Raw genomic sequence first — 16,253 nt, 5'->3', positions numbered from 1 at the left:
TCACCAATTGAGGATGGCTTCTATACATGTAAAGCATTTCATCATAAGAAATCGTCATCCCCATCATGGAACCTGTCGCGAAAAGGTGCTGCCCAATGTTGAGAAAGATCAAGTAACTGTTTAAAACAGCTGCAATATCTCAAGCGGAGAGTCTGAATCTAAAAGATCTCTTGAGCATTAGTGGGCAACTGACACTTTTACTTAGTTGATGTTATGCAAGAGTGTAGCCCTTTCCGGTAAAATCAAAATCTGATGAAGATACTCACAAGTGCACTTTTACATGCATAACCATTTTTATTTCATCATTTGAATAGCAATACTTCATTTTCCAGGTATGTTTGTGTTCCTATATCCCAATTTACAAATGATGACATAGATAACATTGTTTTGTGAAAATGGTTTTCTTCATGTACATATATGAGGACACAATCAAACAGGTCCACACATAATGCTTCTGCTTTAGGAAATTTTAGAGACATCTACTGATCTAGCAATTCTGAACTTTTGGATTTCCACAAAGGAGATGAAAGTGCTTTTCAAAAACAATGGTACTAAACTAACAGAAGTGACAGTTACACTGTAGATATATCTTTGAGCTGTACTGCTTTGCTTTTGTTTCTAAGTTTTTCTTCTATTAATTGGACAATAATGTGAACATTTGCTATTTCAGGCAATCAGCATAGGTCAGTGTTTCACCATTACAGAACTGAGTTTAGTAATGACTATACAGTATACTGTATTCATCCATGTTCATCACACAGCAAACATTAGCACTTAGTTTCTACACCCACACACCCCCTCCCCCCCCCCCTCCCCCGGCTCTCTCTCTCACACACACACACACAAAGGTGTAGGGGTGGCCTGATGGTGGTGCTGAGGGCAGGAACAAGGGGGTGTTTTCCAGACCCATTAGTTCTGAAAATGATCCAATGATTTTTGGAAGCATCAAATGACTCATGGTGTCCTAAACCAAACCTAAACTTTGGAGTTATGACTTCAAACACCACTTTCTATTGTTTTTTTTCCTGGCAGTCAAGGAATACTGCAAATAAAAATAATTTATGATTTTGCTTTTTTTTTTCAGTTTGCTCTTACATCCAAAACAGGGTATAACTGTCTCTTTTATTATATTTCCTGAAAGGGTTTTCAGTGAAAATTGTATTTTTTGCTTTTTTCATAAACTAAAACACATGATTACATATTACAAATAAATGGTCAATAAATATTAAATAAAAGAAAAAGATAATAAAACAATAATCTGAAACAGTGTCCCATTTACCAGCATCTTTTTTTCTACAAAATATGTCACATATACTAGCCAGAAACACAACATCCACCCAACAACTTAGCTCACCAGTTACATCTTGGATGATTCGCTGCATCTGCGGCAATGAGACAACTTGAGGCTCTGAAGCCACTGAACTTGTAGGATTCACCGGAAACGACATGACTGCTTCTGTGATTTAACTTGAAACAAATAAGTGAAGTCTGCCTGGCAAAAACAAACAAACAAAAAAACAACAAGAAGTAAAGCACTGTTATAACAATTACGCTTCAAAATGGAACAATTACAAATACTGAGCCTGTTAAGATTTTTTTCAATAAATAAGCAGAAAATCCAAGTCCCAATTCATAGAGCTATTTTCAGAAATGTAGTAAAGAAACACACACACACACACACACACAAACACACACTGTTCGCCCAAATTTGACTGGAAAATAAACTGAGCATCTAGTCATTCAGATGCGATGATAAACTGAGGTCCTGTGTGTAGAATTTTATATGTGCATGCATATGTTGTCCAAATGTATATATATTCATTGCCTTTTAGTTCTGAATATGATAACAAATCATATCTTACCATATAAATAATATGTCAGAGTTCTCCTCTGCTACTGGTAACCATGTAAACCAATGGAGAGCTTTGCCAAAGATTCCAAAAGTATGATGATGACTGTTGAGAAGAATATGATCTATTGTGTTGAAGAGAGATCAAGCAGACAGAAATGATACATCCCTTTTGTCTGTGCAGGACAATAATGTGTGGATATATGTGTAAGAGGGCTGTCTCTGTACTGTGATTCTCTCTGTATGCAGACTGAAACATTTCATGGTAGTCACTGGATGATGAATGACTGGAGCTGATGAAGAATGATTCTTTCAAGTAATTTTGACATATAGGGAAAATTTGAAATAGGTATGTAGTTTTTTTGGGTTCCTTTGTCAAGACCAGGTTTCTTTAGTAGGGAAGTGACTAGGGCATGCTTAAAATCTTCAGGAAAAGAGCCTGTTGACAAAGAGATGTTTACAATATTTGTGATAACTGGAAGAAGACCATTTGAGCACAGTTTGAACAGATCAGCAGGCAGAGGATCCAGACCACAGCATCTAAGTGGGTATTGATCAAACAACTCACAGACTGTGTTCTTAGAGACTCATTCAAAAGCAACCAAGGGAACACCATTGAAAGTATCCAAGTGAACATCAGGATCAAAATCTGCTACACACTCAATTTTCAGCTCTGCTACAAACATCGCTGAACTGATAAAAACAAGGAGAGACAGTGACAGATGCCCTTACCAGAATCTGCAGCAAATTCTGGCAGACTGGATAATGGCTGATAACATGGACAAAGTCTCAAATTATCACCCTACCCAAGAAAGGAAACTTACAACTATGTCAGAATTACATAACTATCAGCCTGATCAGCCATACAAGAAAAGAGTTGCTCAGAATAATCCTCAACAGACTCACACCACAGGCAGAAGAAATCACTGCAGAAGAAAATGCTGGGTTCCACAGTTGGATAAGCTCCACAGAACAAATTTTCAAACTTCTAGTTCAGTGCAAGAAATAAGCCAACACAAACAAAACATCTAGTGATCTACCAGATCTTCATCAACTTTCAGAAGAGATTTGACACAGTGTGGCATGATGCAATTTGAACAACCATGAAAATAATACAACATAGGCCAAATGCTGATCAACACTATCAAATAGCTGTACGCAAAAGCCAATAGTGTAGTCCTTGTTCAAGGAACTGTTGGCAACTGGTTTCACACATCAGTTGGGGTCCATCAAGGCTGTCGTCGGTCTTCTACACTTTTTGATATCTTCCTGGAATGTATAATGACTGATGCCCTGGAAGGACACTCTGGCATTGTAAACACTGCTATGGTATTGATGGGCTGGCAGGCAGTGAGGAAGGATTAATGAAGCTGGTGATGTGACTGGGATGAAACTTCAATCAAGTACAGAATAGAGATCAGCGGCAAGATGACAAATGTAAGTATCAGTATCAGTTGCTCAAGGAGGCTTCACTGCATTCAGACAAATCCATATACACTACACCACATCTGCCAAGCAGATCCCTGACCAGCAGCATAACCCAAAGTGCTCATAGAGACAAACAGCAAAGACCAAATCAAGACCAAGATCAATGTCAGCGGTCAACAGTGAAGAAGGGTCCAAGGCTGAAATCCTGTGCAGACTGCAACAGTACTGGCAAGACTGAAGCCCATATGGAGAAACAAGAGCATCAGTCTCAAAACAAAGCTATAGCTACAACATGCACTGGTTCAATCTATTTTCTTGTATACATGTGACTCCTCAACTCTTACAACACAGCTTCTGAGAAGGATCCAAGCAGTGGAAATGAGATGCTTCAGGAGACTCTTTGACATTTCCCACACAAACCACAAAACAAATGGGGAAGTAAGAAAAACATCACAGTGAAAAAAGGAAAATGAGATGGTATGGCAAGGTGACAAGATCCTACAGGCTCTTCATGACCATCCTCCGGGGAACGGTGCAGGAGGAAAGGAGACAAGACAGACAGTGCACAAAGTGGGCAGACAACATCATTGAGTGGACAGAGAGGAGGTTTGCCAGAAATGGAGAATGTTGGAGATGCATTCAGCAATGCAGCACCCCGACAACCAAACCAGGTTTTGATACCAGTGACAGTGACAGTATATACAGACAAATAGTTCACTCTCTCTTGGTGTCCTGAGCTCTGCTCCTTGCAGAAAGCACTTAGGTAAATACCGTGACCAGTAAAATATATATATTAATTACATTTGCTTAAAATAAATTTGTATTTGTGTGTACTTTATTCCTCTGTGTGTGTGTGTGTGTGTGTGCGTGTGTGCGTGCGTGCGCACATAAGCATGGACGTATGCAACTGTATTTAAAATAACAAAGTATGAGCACACACATTTCTGCTGTCAATTTGGATAGGTTTCGTTGTTTTATTTTTTATGTTTGTTGCTTTGTGTGTGTGTGTGTGTGTGTGTGTGTGTGTGTGACAGACAGAGACAGACAGACAGAGATAGAGGGAGCTGAATAAATTTTATTTCCTGAAAGTAACAGAGTATGCAAGACAATGCTTTTTTTTTTTTTTATCCAGGGCTCAAGGGGGAAACAGTGATATAAAACAAAGTGGGGAATCATTATAATAATACAGCATGCACATTATAATCATGGTTCCATGAATGTTAATTTGGCATTTACACAGAGAGAGAGAGAGAGAACTCAGAACTCAGAACTGTTTTATTGTAGAAGGCCTTCTGACCCATTACAATGTTGAGCACACACACACCCCCCATCCCACACCTCCAGACCCCTTCCCACATCTCCCCCCCCCCCCACACACACACACGCGCGCGCGCGCAGACTCGATTTTGTAAAACCGGGCATGCAAACACATGAATCGAAAATTCAAAAAGGTAAATGCCTTCCATCGTGAGCAAGTCCGCTTAAACATGTACGTTCGTTGTTTTAAATGTATAACAGAACAGAACTCAGGTTGTGCCCATTATCATAATAAAGCAGCACGACGTTTATTAGAGTGATAAATAAAGCGACCGAGATCATGAAGGATTTTTGTGTCATGCATTATAAATTCTAAAGTTTTGTCAGAGGGATGTCTCGTGTACCAACATGGAATATATTTATGTCGCAGATCGTTAAGAGATTTACAGTAAAATAAAGTGTGTATCTCGTCTTCAATACCAGCGTTACATAGTGGACATTTCAGGTCGTTTGGACTGACGAAAGCAAATCTCATCTTGTGTGTACGGATATCCGAGGCTCCTATTCTAAACCTTATAAGCACATCTCTTATGTGTTTATTTTTAACTGCTGTAAAGTAAGATTCCAGTGATATGGATGATTTGAAATTTCGATAAACGCTGAACCTGCTGCTGCTGTGAAGATGTTCGTGCCAGTTTTGACTATGGCAATCGATCAGTCTTTGTTTGAAATCATTCAAGAATCCTCTTGCATTTTCTACACCTTGATTTTCCCAAACAAAGCCGAATCCAAATTTATACAAAGTGTTTCGTACCTGAGATGCCCAGCACTCTTTGTCTTGATCACATAGCGATAGAAGCATTTTATAAGATTTACGAGGAAGTCTATTTTCATCCATTCTTGTAAGTCTGATCCAGTACTTTATACATGACAAGAAGGAATATACATACAGAGGGTAACGACCTGTCTCGCCATACACCATGTCATTTGGTGATCTTGGACTCACATTAAGAAGTTTTTTTAAAGCAAACATGTGCACTTTTTCTATTGGTGAAATTTGCATTAATCCCCAGATTTCAGAGCCATATAACAGAATTGGTTTTATTTGTGAATCAAATAATTTAAAGAAAATACTAACAGAGAAATCGTCAAGTCTCCATAACGTTCTAAATATTTCTATTACACCTTTCCGTGCTTTCATTGCTATGTCATCCAGAGCCTTCGAAAAAGATAATCTAGTGCTGAAAAACAAACCTAAGTACTTATAAGAATTGACAATTTTGATGTCGTGACCTTCGTATGTCCAGGTTTCCTTCCGAGCAATGTATCCACCATTTCTAAAAATAATTATTTTGGATTTATCAAGGTTAACGTGTAAATCTAACTCGGAAGCCTTCATTGCCAGCACATTCAATTGGTTCTGCAGACCAGTAACTGTATCAGACAAAAGCACTATATCGTCCGCAAAAAGTAAAATAAACAGTTCAATCATATCAGGATTCAGTTGTATGCCATGGCGTCCTTTCTCGATTATGTCCGTGGCAAGATCATTTATGAACAGAGAGAAAAGTAAAGGACTTGTAACCTCCCCTTGTTTTAAACCTTTTTGACAAAGGAAAGCTTCGGTTACCCTACCCCCCCAACGTACTCGAGCTTTAACGGTTTTATACATACTTTGAATGGTTTTTAATATTTTCCCTTTTAAGCCAGACTTCCGCAGTACGGGCCACAGTTTTCCATGTGAAATAAAATCGAAAGCCTTACGAAAGTCAATGAAAGCTACAAATAATTTTCTATTTTTAAGCAAATATTTCTGTACCATTGAGAACAGCGTAAAAATATGGTCAATTGTTGAATGATCTTTTCGAAATCCGGCTTGTATATCACCTAATATGTCCTTACTTTCAACCCATTTTGATATTCTCTTGTTGATAATATGGCTGTACAGCTTTCCACATATGTTCAAAAGTGAAATGCCCCTGTAATTGTCTGGCTTGTGTAAATCGCCTTTCTTGTGCAAGGGTTGAATAATCGATTCAGTCCAAGCTACTGGGTACTGACCCGAAGAAAATATGCTATTAAACAGTTTCAAAAGAAAAGGAACAATTAGCTCACTTGAGTGTTTAAAAAGTTCGGGTATAATGCCATCTGGGCCGGCTGCTTTATTGTTTCTTAGATGACGGATGGAATCGAGTATTTCTTGTTCAGTTATATCACTGTTCAGTAGGACATCGTCCTGATTGTCACTTTCTTCAGTTCCATTCCCAGGTTCAAAGCCAGTGAAATCGTCATTTATCGTATCATTGTCATTCACACCAAAAACCTCTTTAAAGTGTTGTAACCATTCATCATCTGAGATGTTTCCAGTCTGTTTACTTTTCTTAGAAAATTGTTTGATATTTTTCCAAAACTGCTTGGAATCATTAATATTCCCTTCAAGTTCAGCTCTACATTTTGCTTTGTACGCTCTTTCTTTATTAGCCAATAGCTTTCTGTAAGACTTTCTGGACTCAAAATACACATGCCCATCTGCAGTAGGATCGGCTCTCTGTTCACGTCTAAATTCACGGAGAGCTTTCCTTGTGCCCTTCCGATGTTCATGGCATTCTGAGTCGAACCAAATGTTGCCTTTTATGGCTCTAGCACATCCTCTTTTTACAAGCATGCAAGAAGCGGCGGATTTTAGAGTAACTGAAAACAAGTCGACTGCTTTATTGATGTTTTCATCAATCAGGTGTTTGGCTTGTTCAAGAGAAGCAATATTTTCCGGTAAATTGATACAATTAACGAATTCGTCACGTTTATCATCAGACCAAATGTACCTAGAAATAAATGCATCTGTTCCCCCTTTATACTTTTGTCTATTACACTTTATAAGACATGATACAGGCATATGCTTAGAGTCTATCATTTCTTCTACAAGTATTCTGTGCGATAAATAGCTTAATGAAGTGGAGAAAATAAAATAATCAATGACACTGCTACCAGAGGGAGACGTATAAGTGAAAACCCCATTTGTGTCTCCGTCACAAACACCATTCAAAATGTACAGATCAAAATTAGAGCACAAGCAGAGTAACTTTTGGCCATAGTCATTGATCACTGTATCTTGTGAACAACGGTCAGGAATCGATTCGTGGCCATCGTCAAAGTCAAACTGAAAACCATCGTGTGTGTCGTCTGAGGAAAAGTCAGCACTAAACTGTTCTGGGAATTTGTTACCAGTCCTGGCATTAAAGTCTCCACACAAAATGAAGGAAGCATCCTCGTGGTTTTCAATAATGTCAAGTAGACATTGTTCTAGTATAGAAATCCCATTGTCTGCCTCACTTGTCTCGTAAAATGGACTGTTGAGAGGATTTATGTAAATACTAATAATAAAAACACTAGACTCTGTTCCAAAAAGTTCTTTTTCTGCTTGAAGAACAATTATATTATCGTATTTTGTTGGAAATTGTTTAAGGAAAGGTACATACTCATTGTTTACTAATACAATGACACCCCCACTCCTCCTCCCCTGATGTGAGAGCTTTATCGCTGGAGCAACGTAACATGTATGTGATGGGAATAACGAACATGTGAAGGACTCTACAAATGTTTCTAACAGACAAATGAAGTTAAACTTTGAAATAAAGGAGACGAAACTGGTGTCTTTCAGTTTAGACACTATTCCTTCAACGTTATATGAAATCATTGAAAACTGGGAGTCTTTTGAAATGCCAGTGTTAGGGTCAGGGCCATACCATCATTTTTTGCCTTTTTCTTTCGAGGTGTTAACTTTTCGGGGACTAGCGCGTTTGTTCTGTTTGTTGTTTCTTATCCAGCTGTTGGGGAGGGAAGACTGTCTTTCAAGTGACACGGATTGTGATCGTGTGATCACCAGTCTTTTCTCGCCAGTCAAGCTGCCACGGCGCCTCTGCCGTTCGTTTTGCACGGGAGTCACACGGGGCGATTTCTCCGTGCAGCCAAGGGAAGGGGAATCCCCGGCATTACATAGCGTGTTGACATTGGTGTCGGAGGTCACGCTGCTTTGCGTTGAGGGGCCGTCTCCATGGTCAGCACGGGTCGCGTCGTCCTTCGGGGTGGCAGGGATGTTGGGTGGAAGCCCTTCATCATCCGCGTCATCAGCCAGGTCATCTTGCTGCTGTTGAACGTCCATAGCATTCATCACACTGCTGTCCCTGTCAACCCGATCACCAGACTCTACTGCACTGTCTCTACTTCTCTCAGTGGCTCTGTCTGCAGTGGTGTTGATGGCATCAGTGGCATCCTGTCTGCATACAGTGTCACCGCGTGCATCTTCAATGCTGTGGCTGTCGGACGTGGTGACAGCTGGGTCACAAGTCGACGCTTTCTCTTCGGTACAGGGCTGGGGAACAGTGGGGGGAACCAGAAGGACATCCGATCTGACACTGCCAAGGTCAGACTGGTCGTCGTCATGGCAGGAGTTGTCCTTTTCCAGTTGGTCGGCTCCGTTGATTTTGTTGTCTGTCCTGTTGTTCGCAGCAGTGAGCTGGTGTGTGTCGTGTCGAGGATCACCTTCCATGCACTCGTTCGGTCTGTTTGCGTTGTTTGCGTTGTTTGTTGAGGGTGACTGACGCGGGGAGTCTTGCCTGTTTGCAGCTTCTTGCATCAGTCTGTTTTCTTGATGTCTTGAAGAAGAGCGGACAGACTGTATCACTTCACTGTATGATCTCGTCCCAGGAACCACTCTTGGGGAATAGGCTTTATCTCTGGGGCTTAAAAAGTTGCGCTCATTCCTCTGACTGGAAGCATGGGCATTGTTTGAAATGTCCAAGTGCTGGCTGTGATGGACATGGTTCCAGCTGTTCCACATATCACCATGAGCCTGTTGAAACCAGTCGTCAGCGGGACGATAGCTTGCTGTGTGGCTCTGAAATTCTTCGTAGTCGTACATTGGAACAGAGGGTGTTTGCTGATATTGAAAAGTTTCCCTACCGGCATTTAGTCGAGTTGTGCAGTGAAATTGTTCTCAAAGCTGTTTTGCTGGTACATATCGTACTCTTCCTGCCATCTGGAGGAGGGCGCTGACTCCACTTGGCTGTGTCGCTCGTTCTGGTGGTGGATGTGTTGAGAGGGAGCGTGGTGTCTGTGTGCACTGGATCTGTTCTCTTCGAAGTCGCCTTGCTGCCTGTTGTCAGTCTCCTGCTTCCTGTATGTACTCGATCCCCTGTTTCTTTGGTGGTCCCCATATCTGGTACCAGATGCTGTTCGCTGGTTCTAGAAATTCGCATGCTTTGAGTTAAATGTGCGATATCGGTCTGTGCCCCCATTTTCGACTCTGTTCTGCTGTCCGGGTCGGTCGTCCAAGTCATCAGTGTACAGATGTGAATGCTTGTCTTGGACAAACAGTCTTCCTTTCTTGAAATATGCAATCTTTCCCTGCTGACGGTGGTGTCGTATCTCCTCTCTCTGACGTGTTGTGAGGTCCGCGGCGATTCGGATGTTCTCTCTTCTGAGGAGATTTCTTAAGTAGTTGTTGCTCAGAATGTCCATCTTGTCTGTCCAGCTGCGGAATCGAACGATTAATGGGCGTGGCTGTGAGGAGTACTGTCTGTAGCTGCCGACGCGATACGCCTTCTCAATGTCTGACAGACGCCATGAACTGGAGGACGATGAACGATTCAAAATGTCAACAGCTATTTCCGCACTTTTTCTGTTGCTTTCCAGACCGGTTTCACGAACACCTAGAAACTTCAGATTGTTTTCTTTTGAGTTCATCTCCAGTGTGTTCATTTCTTTCTCCATTCTGTCCAACCGTTGATGAACATTGACCTTGTCTTCCTGCATAGCATGTATCTCGTTGCTGTGTTCATAAACGACATTTTGTAGGGTCGATACCTCTGACATCAACTGTGATATATTTCTTTGGAGGTTCCCGAAGATGGTTTCCATTTTCTCACACAGACTTGCGGAATGTAATCGTAGTTCCTCCAATATCTGGACAAATCGTCTATCCATAGCAGTGTGCATTTCATGTTTCCAGTTTGTGTTGCTTTCGGGACCAGGATTCGTCTCTACGTCCATGCAGATAGGGAGCAGGATAATAGCCAAGCAGTATAATACTGTCAGTGTCAAACAAACACTCCAGGCAACACGTACCTTTCTTTTATCTTTCTTTTGTCTGTGTAGAAACGAAGTCCTTCCTCTGCCGAAAATCATCAATGTGGGGTAGAAGTTCCAAAGTATACTCGATGCGCCTCTGCAGTGACAGGCATTTTCCTATCCTTTTTTCCCAGCCAGTAACAACACAACACACTGAACAGTTAACTCAGAGATCACGCAGAGCGGAGCGCTGCCCAGATGTGTCCACACCCCACGACGGTTCACAGTGAACCGAGAGAGAGAGAGAGAGAGAGAGAGAGAGAGAGATGTTACATGCATGCTTCAGCCCGAACATTATTTGACCTATTTCAATTTCTGGAATGCTGGCATGGTGAAGACATGGCATGACGATGCGGATGTTAGGAATGGCAGCATTGGAGCACTCCTGTTATACTGTTCATTTAGTATGATATATATATATATATATATATATATATATATATATTCCTATAAATAAAGCAGAAACTATTTCTTTGCAAGTGTTTTTACGAAAGAGACAGTTACGAATTTACCTAAACTTGGTGAAAGTTACAGATCAGGAAATAATGTATGTGATCTAAGGGTCACCCCTATGGCAGTGGAAAATAAATTAAAAGCTTTAGACCCATATAAAGCACAAGGACCAGACCAAATACCTTCAAGGCTCCTTAAAGAATTGAGCAAAGAGTTCACTATTCCACTGAGCATCATCTATAATAAGTCACTTGAAAATGCTTCCATACCAAACGACTGGAAGATGGCTGAGGTAACAGCTGTTTACAAGAAAGGGTCAAAACAAGAAGCAGGTAATTATAGACCAGTGAACCTTACATGTATAGTGTGTAACATTTTAGAATCTTTTATTAGAGATGCAATGATTTCGCATATGAAAATAAATAACCTTTATGTAGAATGTCAGCATGGCTTTTGACAGAATAGATCATGTATAACACAACTATTAGAAGTAATCAAAGATCTGACTAAAATGACAGATAGCGGTAAATCTACTGACATAAAAAACTATTAGAAGTAATCAAAGATCTGACTAAAATGACAGATAGCGGTAAATCTACTGACATAATTTATTTAGGCTTCAAAAAAGCATTCGATTCTGTCAGACTTGAAAGACTGTTATTAAAATTAGCCTCGTATGGTATTACTGGTAACTTACTGAACTGGAAAAGAAACTCCTAAATAGGTTAAACACAATTAGTTAAGATAGGAGAAGAAAAGTCAACTTGTGCAAACATAATCAGTGGTATTCCACAGGGCAGTGTTCTTGGACCAGTACTTTTCACAATATATATAAACGACCTTCCTGATTGTATACAAAGTATGTGTAAACTTTTTGCAGATGACACTAAAATTTATGGTGATGATGCACGCAACAATCACACATTACAAACTGATTTATATACACTACAAGAATGGTCTGACAAATGGAACCTTTATTTTAATGGTTCAAAGTGTAAAGTAATGCACATAGGGGAAAAAAATCCAAATAACAATTACCACATGAAAATAGAACACATGACACAGAATACTGAGAAATGCCATAGTGAAAAAGACCTAGGAATAATGTTTGACAATAGACTTTCCTTTGATACACATATTGATAATATTATAAATAAAGCCAATCAAATGATTAAGAGAGCCTTCAATTATTTAGACAAAGATATATTTCTCAATTTATATAAAGCATTAGTTAGATCACATGTGGAATATGGTAATATTGTGTGGCACCCATACTCTTAGAGACAATCTATAGCATTAGAAAGGGTCCAAAGAAGAGCAATAAAATTATTACAAGAATGCAAGAATATGAGTTACCAACAAAGGCTTACATACTTAAATCTACATTCACTGAAAGGTAGAAGAGTATGAGGAGATTTGATTGAAACTTATAAGATATTAAATAACATAAATGATGTAAATGCAAGACATATCTTTAGAATGTCTGACTATGACAGTACAAGGAACTCGGTAAAGAAAATTTGTTTAGAACACTGGATTTTTTTTTTTATAGAAAAAACAAACATGGAATGCACTTCCAATCGAAGTTAAACTTGCACAAAAGACTAACACGTTCAAAAATCTCCTTGACACCAACACCATCTTAAAAGAAAAATTTTTTTACTTTGATGACTAAAACAAAGTTGCTTGCCGAAGTGTACTTGCGTACACCGCCCAATAACAACAAACAAAAGATGAAAATAAATAAATTAAATAAAATGGAAGAAATGAAGATGAAGATTCGATGGGGACATAAAAAGGCCGAGAGGTCTAGGCAGATGACTGCCAGTCCCTTTACTACTACTACTACTACTACTATAACCTATTTAATTGACTACTTCCGTCGGATTCGTAGTTTCGAAACTCCAATAACACAGGAAACATAGCATTATCAAAATGCTCCAAATCTCTATAAATTAAATGTTTTACAGTTACTCGTTTACACAGACGTGTAAATAAGTGACGATATATCTTTACGAACCCCATTAACGGTTGATGTTTGCAGTGGAGTTCACGGAATGGACCTTTGCTTTTATGAACTGCAACTGTAAACAATCTCTCCTCCCCTCAGCAGAAAGCAGCTCCATTCGGGTCACGCGATGAACGTTCTTTTTTGTTTCTGGAACTGAAGAGTAAACAAGGAAGACAAGTGGTATAAACGCAATGTTGAATGTATTTGTATTTCTTTTTATCACAACAGATTTCTCTGTGTGAAATTCGGGCTGCTCTCCCCATGGAGAGCGCGTCGCTACACTACACGCCACCCCTTTTTTTTTTCTTTTTTCTTTTTTTTTTTCCTGCGTGCAGTTTTTATTTCTTTTTCCTATCGAAATGGATTTTTCTGCAGAATTTTGCTGGGAACAACCCTTTTTGTTGCCGTGGGTTCTTTTACGTGCGCTAAGTGCATGCTGCACACGGGACCTCGGTTTATCTGCTCATCCGAACTTCGAATGACTAGCGTCCAGACCACCACTCAAGGTCTAGTGGAGGGGGAGAAAATATCGGCGGCTGAGACGCGATTCGAACCAGCGCGCTCAGATTCTCACAGCACAGCAACCGGCAGGTCTTAAAACTCCGCACTGGCAGTGCTGTATATATATATATATATATATATATATATATATATATATATATATATATATGTATGTAGACTGCAAGGCGCGAATGACCAGGAGCAGCAGCAAAAAGTGTGGTGCAGAATTAATATTACTTCAATCTCAGCCTATTTATTTATTTTTGACTCACTTGTGTAAACAAAGTGAGTCTATGTTTTAACCTGGTGTTTGGTTGTCTGTGTGTGTGTGTGTGTATGTCTGTGTGTCTGTGTGTCCGTGGTAAACTTTAACATTGACATTTTCTCTGCAACTACTTTGTCAGTTGACACCAAATTTGGCATAAAAATAGAAAAAATCCAGTTCTTTCCAGTCATCTTATTTAAAACAATATTGCGCTTCTGGGATTGGCACAAAAAAAAAAAAAAAAGAATGAAGCCTAATTATATGCAAACTGCATTTACTGTTATATTTATATTTCTTGTATTCTCTAAACTTGGCACTTTGATCTGATATTCTGACCCAACAGCTAGAGCAGTCATTATTATCATTTTTTTGTTCAAACAGGAACTTCTTTTGCTAAGCATGGAATTTTTATTTATTTTGCAAACGTTTTGGTGCAGATAGTAAACAGGGGAAATTACTCTGTAATGCTAGTGGAGTTAATTTGCTTTAAACTGATCTTTCTCATCTTAAACATTACATTTTGAAACAAGAGAGGCAAGGCCTTCAAGACTCACTTGTGATGCACTTAAAAAAAAAAATCCAAGCTTTGTATGTATTGAGTATAATTTCAAAATGTAATGTTTAAGATGAGAAAGATCAGTTTAAAGCAAACTAAGTTCCCCAGCAGAGTAATTTCCATTGTTCTGCTATCTACACCAAAACGTTTGCAATAAACAAAACTTCCATGCTTAGCAAAAGAAGTTCCTGTTTGAACAAAAAATAATAATAATGACAGATCCTTTGTTGGGTCGAATATCAGATCAAAGTGCCAAGTTTAGAGAATACAAAAACTTTAAATATAACAGTAAATGCATTATACTCAATACATAAAAACTTGGATTTTTTTTAAAGTGTATCACAAGTGAGTCTTGAAGGCCTTGCCTCTCTTGTTTATCTATAATTTTCCCTGAATTAGATTTATTCATTTTTTTACAGGCGATAATGCGAGAAATCCTGAACACGTACTGTACGAACCAACCAAAGAGAAGAAAAAAACAACAACGTTTTCTTGCTTTTTTGACTCACTTGTGTAAACAAAGTGAGTCTATGTTTTAACCCGGCGTTCGGTTGTCTGTGTGTGTGTGTCCGCGGTAATCTTTAACATTTTCTCTGCAACTACTTTGTCAGTTGACACCAAATTTGGCATAAAAATAGGAACAAGAGAGGCAACGTTTAAGACTCACTTGTGATACACTTTTTAAAAAAATCCAAGTTTTTATGTATTGAGTACAATGCATTTACTGTTATATTTATATTTTTTGTATTCTCTAAACTTGGCACTTTGATCTGATATTCGACCCAACAGCTAGAGTAGTCATTACTATCATTTTTTGTTCAAACAGGAACTTCTTTTGCTAAGCATGGAATTTTTATTTATTTGTAAACGTTTTGGTGCAGATAGTAAAAAAGGGAAATTACTCTGTAATGCTAGTGGAGTTAATTTGCTTTAAACTGATCTTTCTCATCTTAAACATTACATTTTGAAACAAGAGAGGCAAGGCCTTCAAAACTCACTTGTGATGCACTTTTTTTTTTAAATCCAAGCTTTTTATGTATTGAGTATAATTTCAAAATGTAATGTTTAAGATGAGAAAGATCAGTTTAAAGCAAACTAAGTTCCCCAGTAGAGTAATTTCCCTTGTTTTACTGTCTACACCAAAACGTTTGCAATAAATAAAACTTCCATGCTTAGCAAAGGAAGTTCCTGTTTGAACAAAAAATGATAATAATGACAGATCTTTTGTTGGATCGAATATCAGATCAAAGTGCCAAGTTTAGAGAATACAAAAAATTTAAATATAACAGTAAATGCATTATACTCAAGTCATAAAAAGCTTGGATTTAAAAAAAAAAAGTGTATCACACGTGAATCTAGAAGGCCTTCCCTTTCTTGTTGTTGTTGTTTTTGTGTTGTTGTTTTTCCGCTCAATGTCTGACAAAGCGCCGCGTTGGGTTACGCTGCTGGTCAGGCATCCGTGCTTGGCAGATATGGTGTAGCGTATATGGATTTGTCCGAACGCAGTGATGCCTGCTTGAGCTATTGATACTGATACTGCTGGTGGTGGGGGTTCGGCCACTTTTTCTCACAGAATTACTGGACTAAAAAGCGTTTAGCGGCGCGGCCAAGTATACATGGCTGCCTGCTGCCGGCCGTGCTGACTGTTGACCTGTACCTCTGATCTATTAATTCTGTGAGGTACTGCCAGGACACTGCAGCATGTAGTCAGTAACACTAACAGACACCGTAAGAGAGCTGTTTTGGGTCAAGAGGAAACAAACATTTTCATTTTCGTCTAATACTAAATTGTTAGAAGACGCAAGAT

The 16,253-nt window shown here is 39.1% G+C and overlaps 1 protein-coding gene across 5 annotated transcripts in view; it reads right to left on the bottom strand.

The window, feature by feature from the left end:
* Positions 1-13,263, bottom strand: part of LOC143290403 (uncharacterized) — a 134,845-nt gene extending 121,582 nt beyond the window's left edge. For 4 of the 5 annotated variants that reach the window (XM_076599809.1, XM_076599805.1, XM_076599807.1 and 1 more), the window contains exons 1-2: positions 13,134-13,263; positions 1,355-1,492 (exon numbers count right to left, since the gene is read on the bottom strand). In XM_076599809.1, coding sequence (XP_076455924.1) covers positions 1,355-1,448 — 94 coding nt within the window. In that variant the 5' untranslated portion in view covers positions 1,449-1,492; positions 13,134-13,263. The remainder of the gene's footprint in view (positions 1-1,354; positions 1,493-13,133) is intronic. The other variant, XM_076599806.1, reaches the window with a different exon arrangement.
* Positions 13,264-16,253: the final 2,990 nt, after the last annotated feature.

This window comes from Babylonia areolata, chromosome 15 (assembly GCF_041734735.1).
Source record: "Babylonia areolata isolate BAREFJ2019XMU chromosome 15, ASM4173473v1, whole genome shotgun sequence".
NCBI classification, from domain to species: Eukaryota; Metazoa; Mollusca; class Gastropoda; order Neogastropoda; family Buccinidae; genus Babylonia; species Babylonia areolata.
This window is presented reverse-complemented; position numbering and strand designations above follow the sequence as displayed.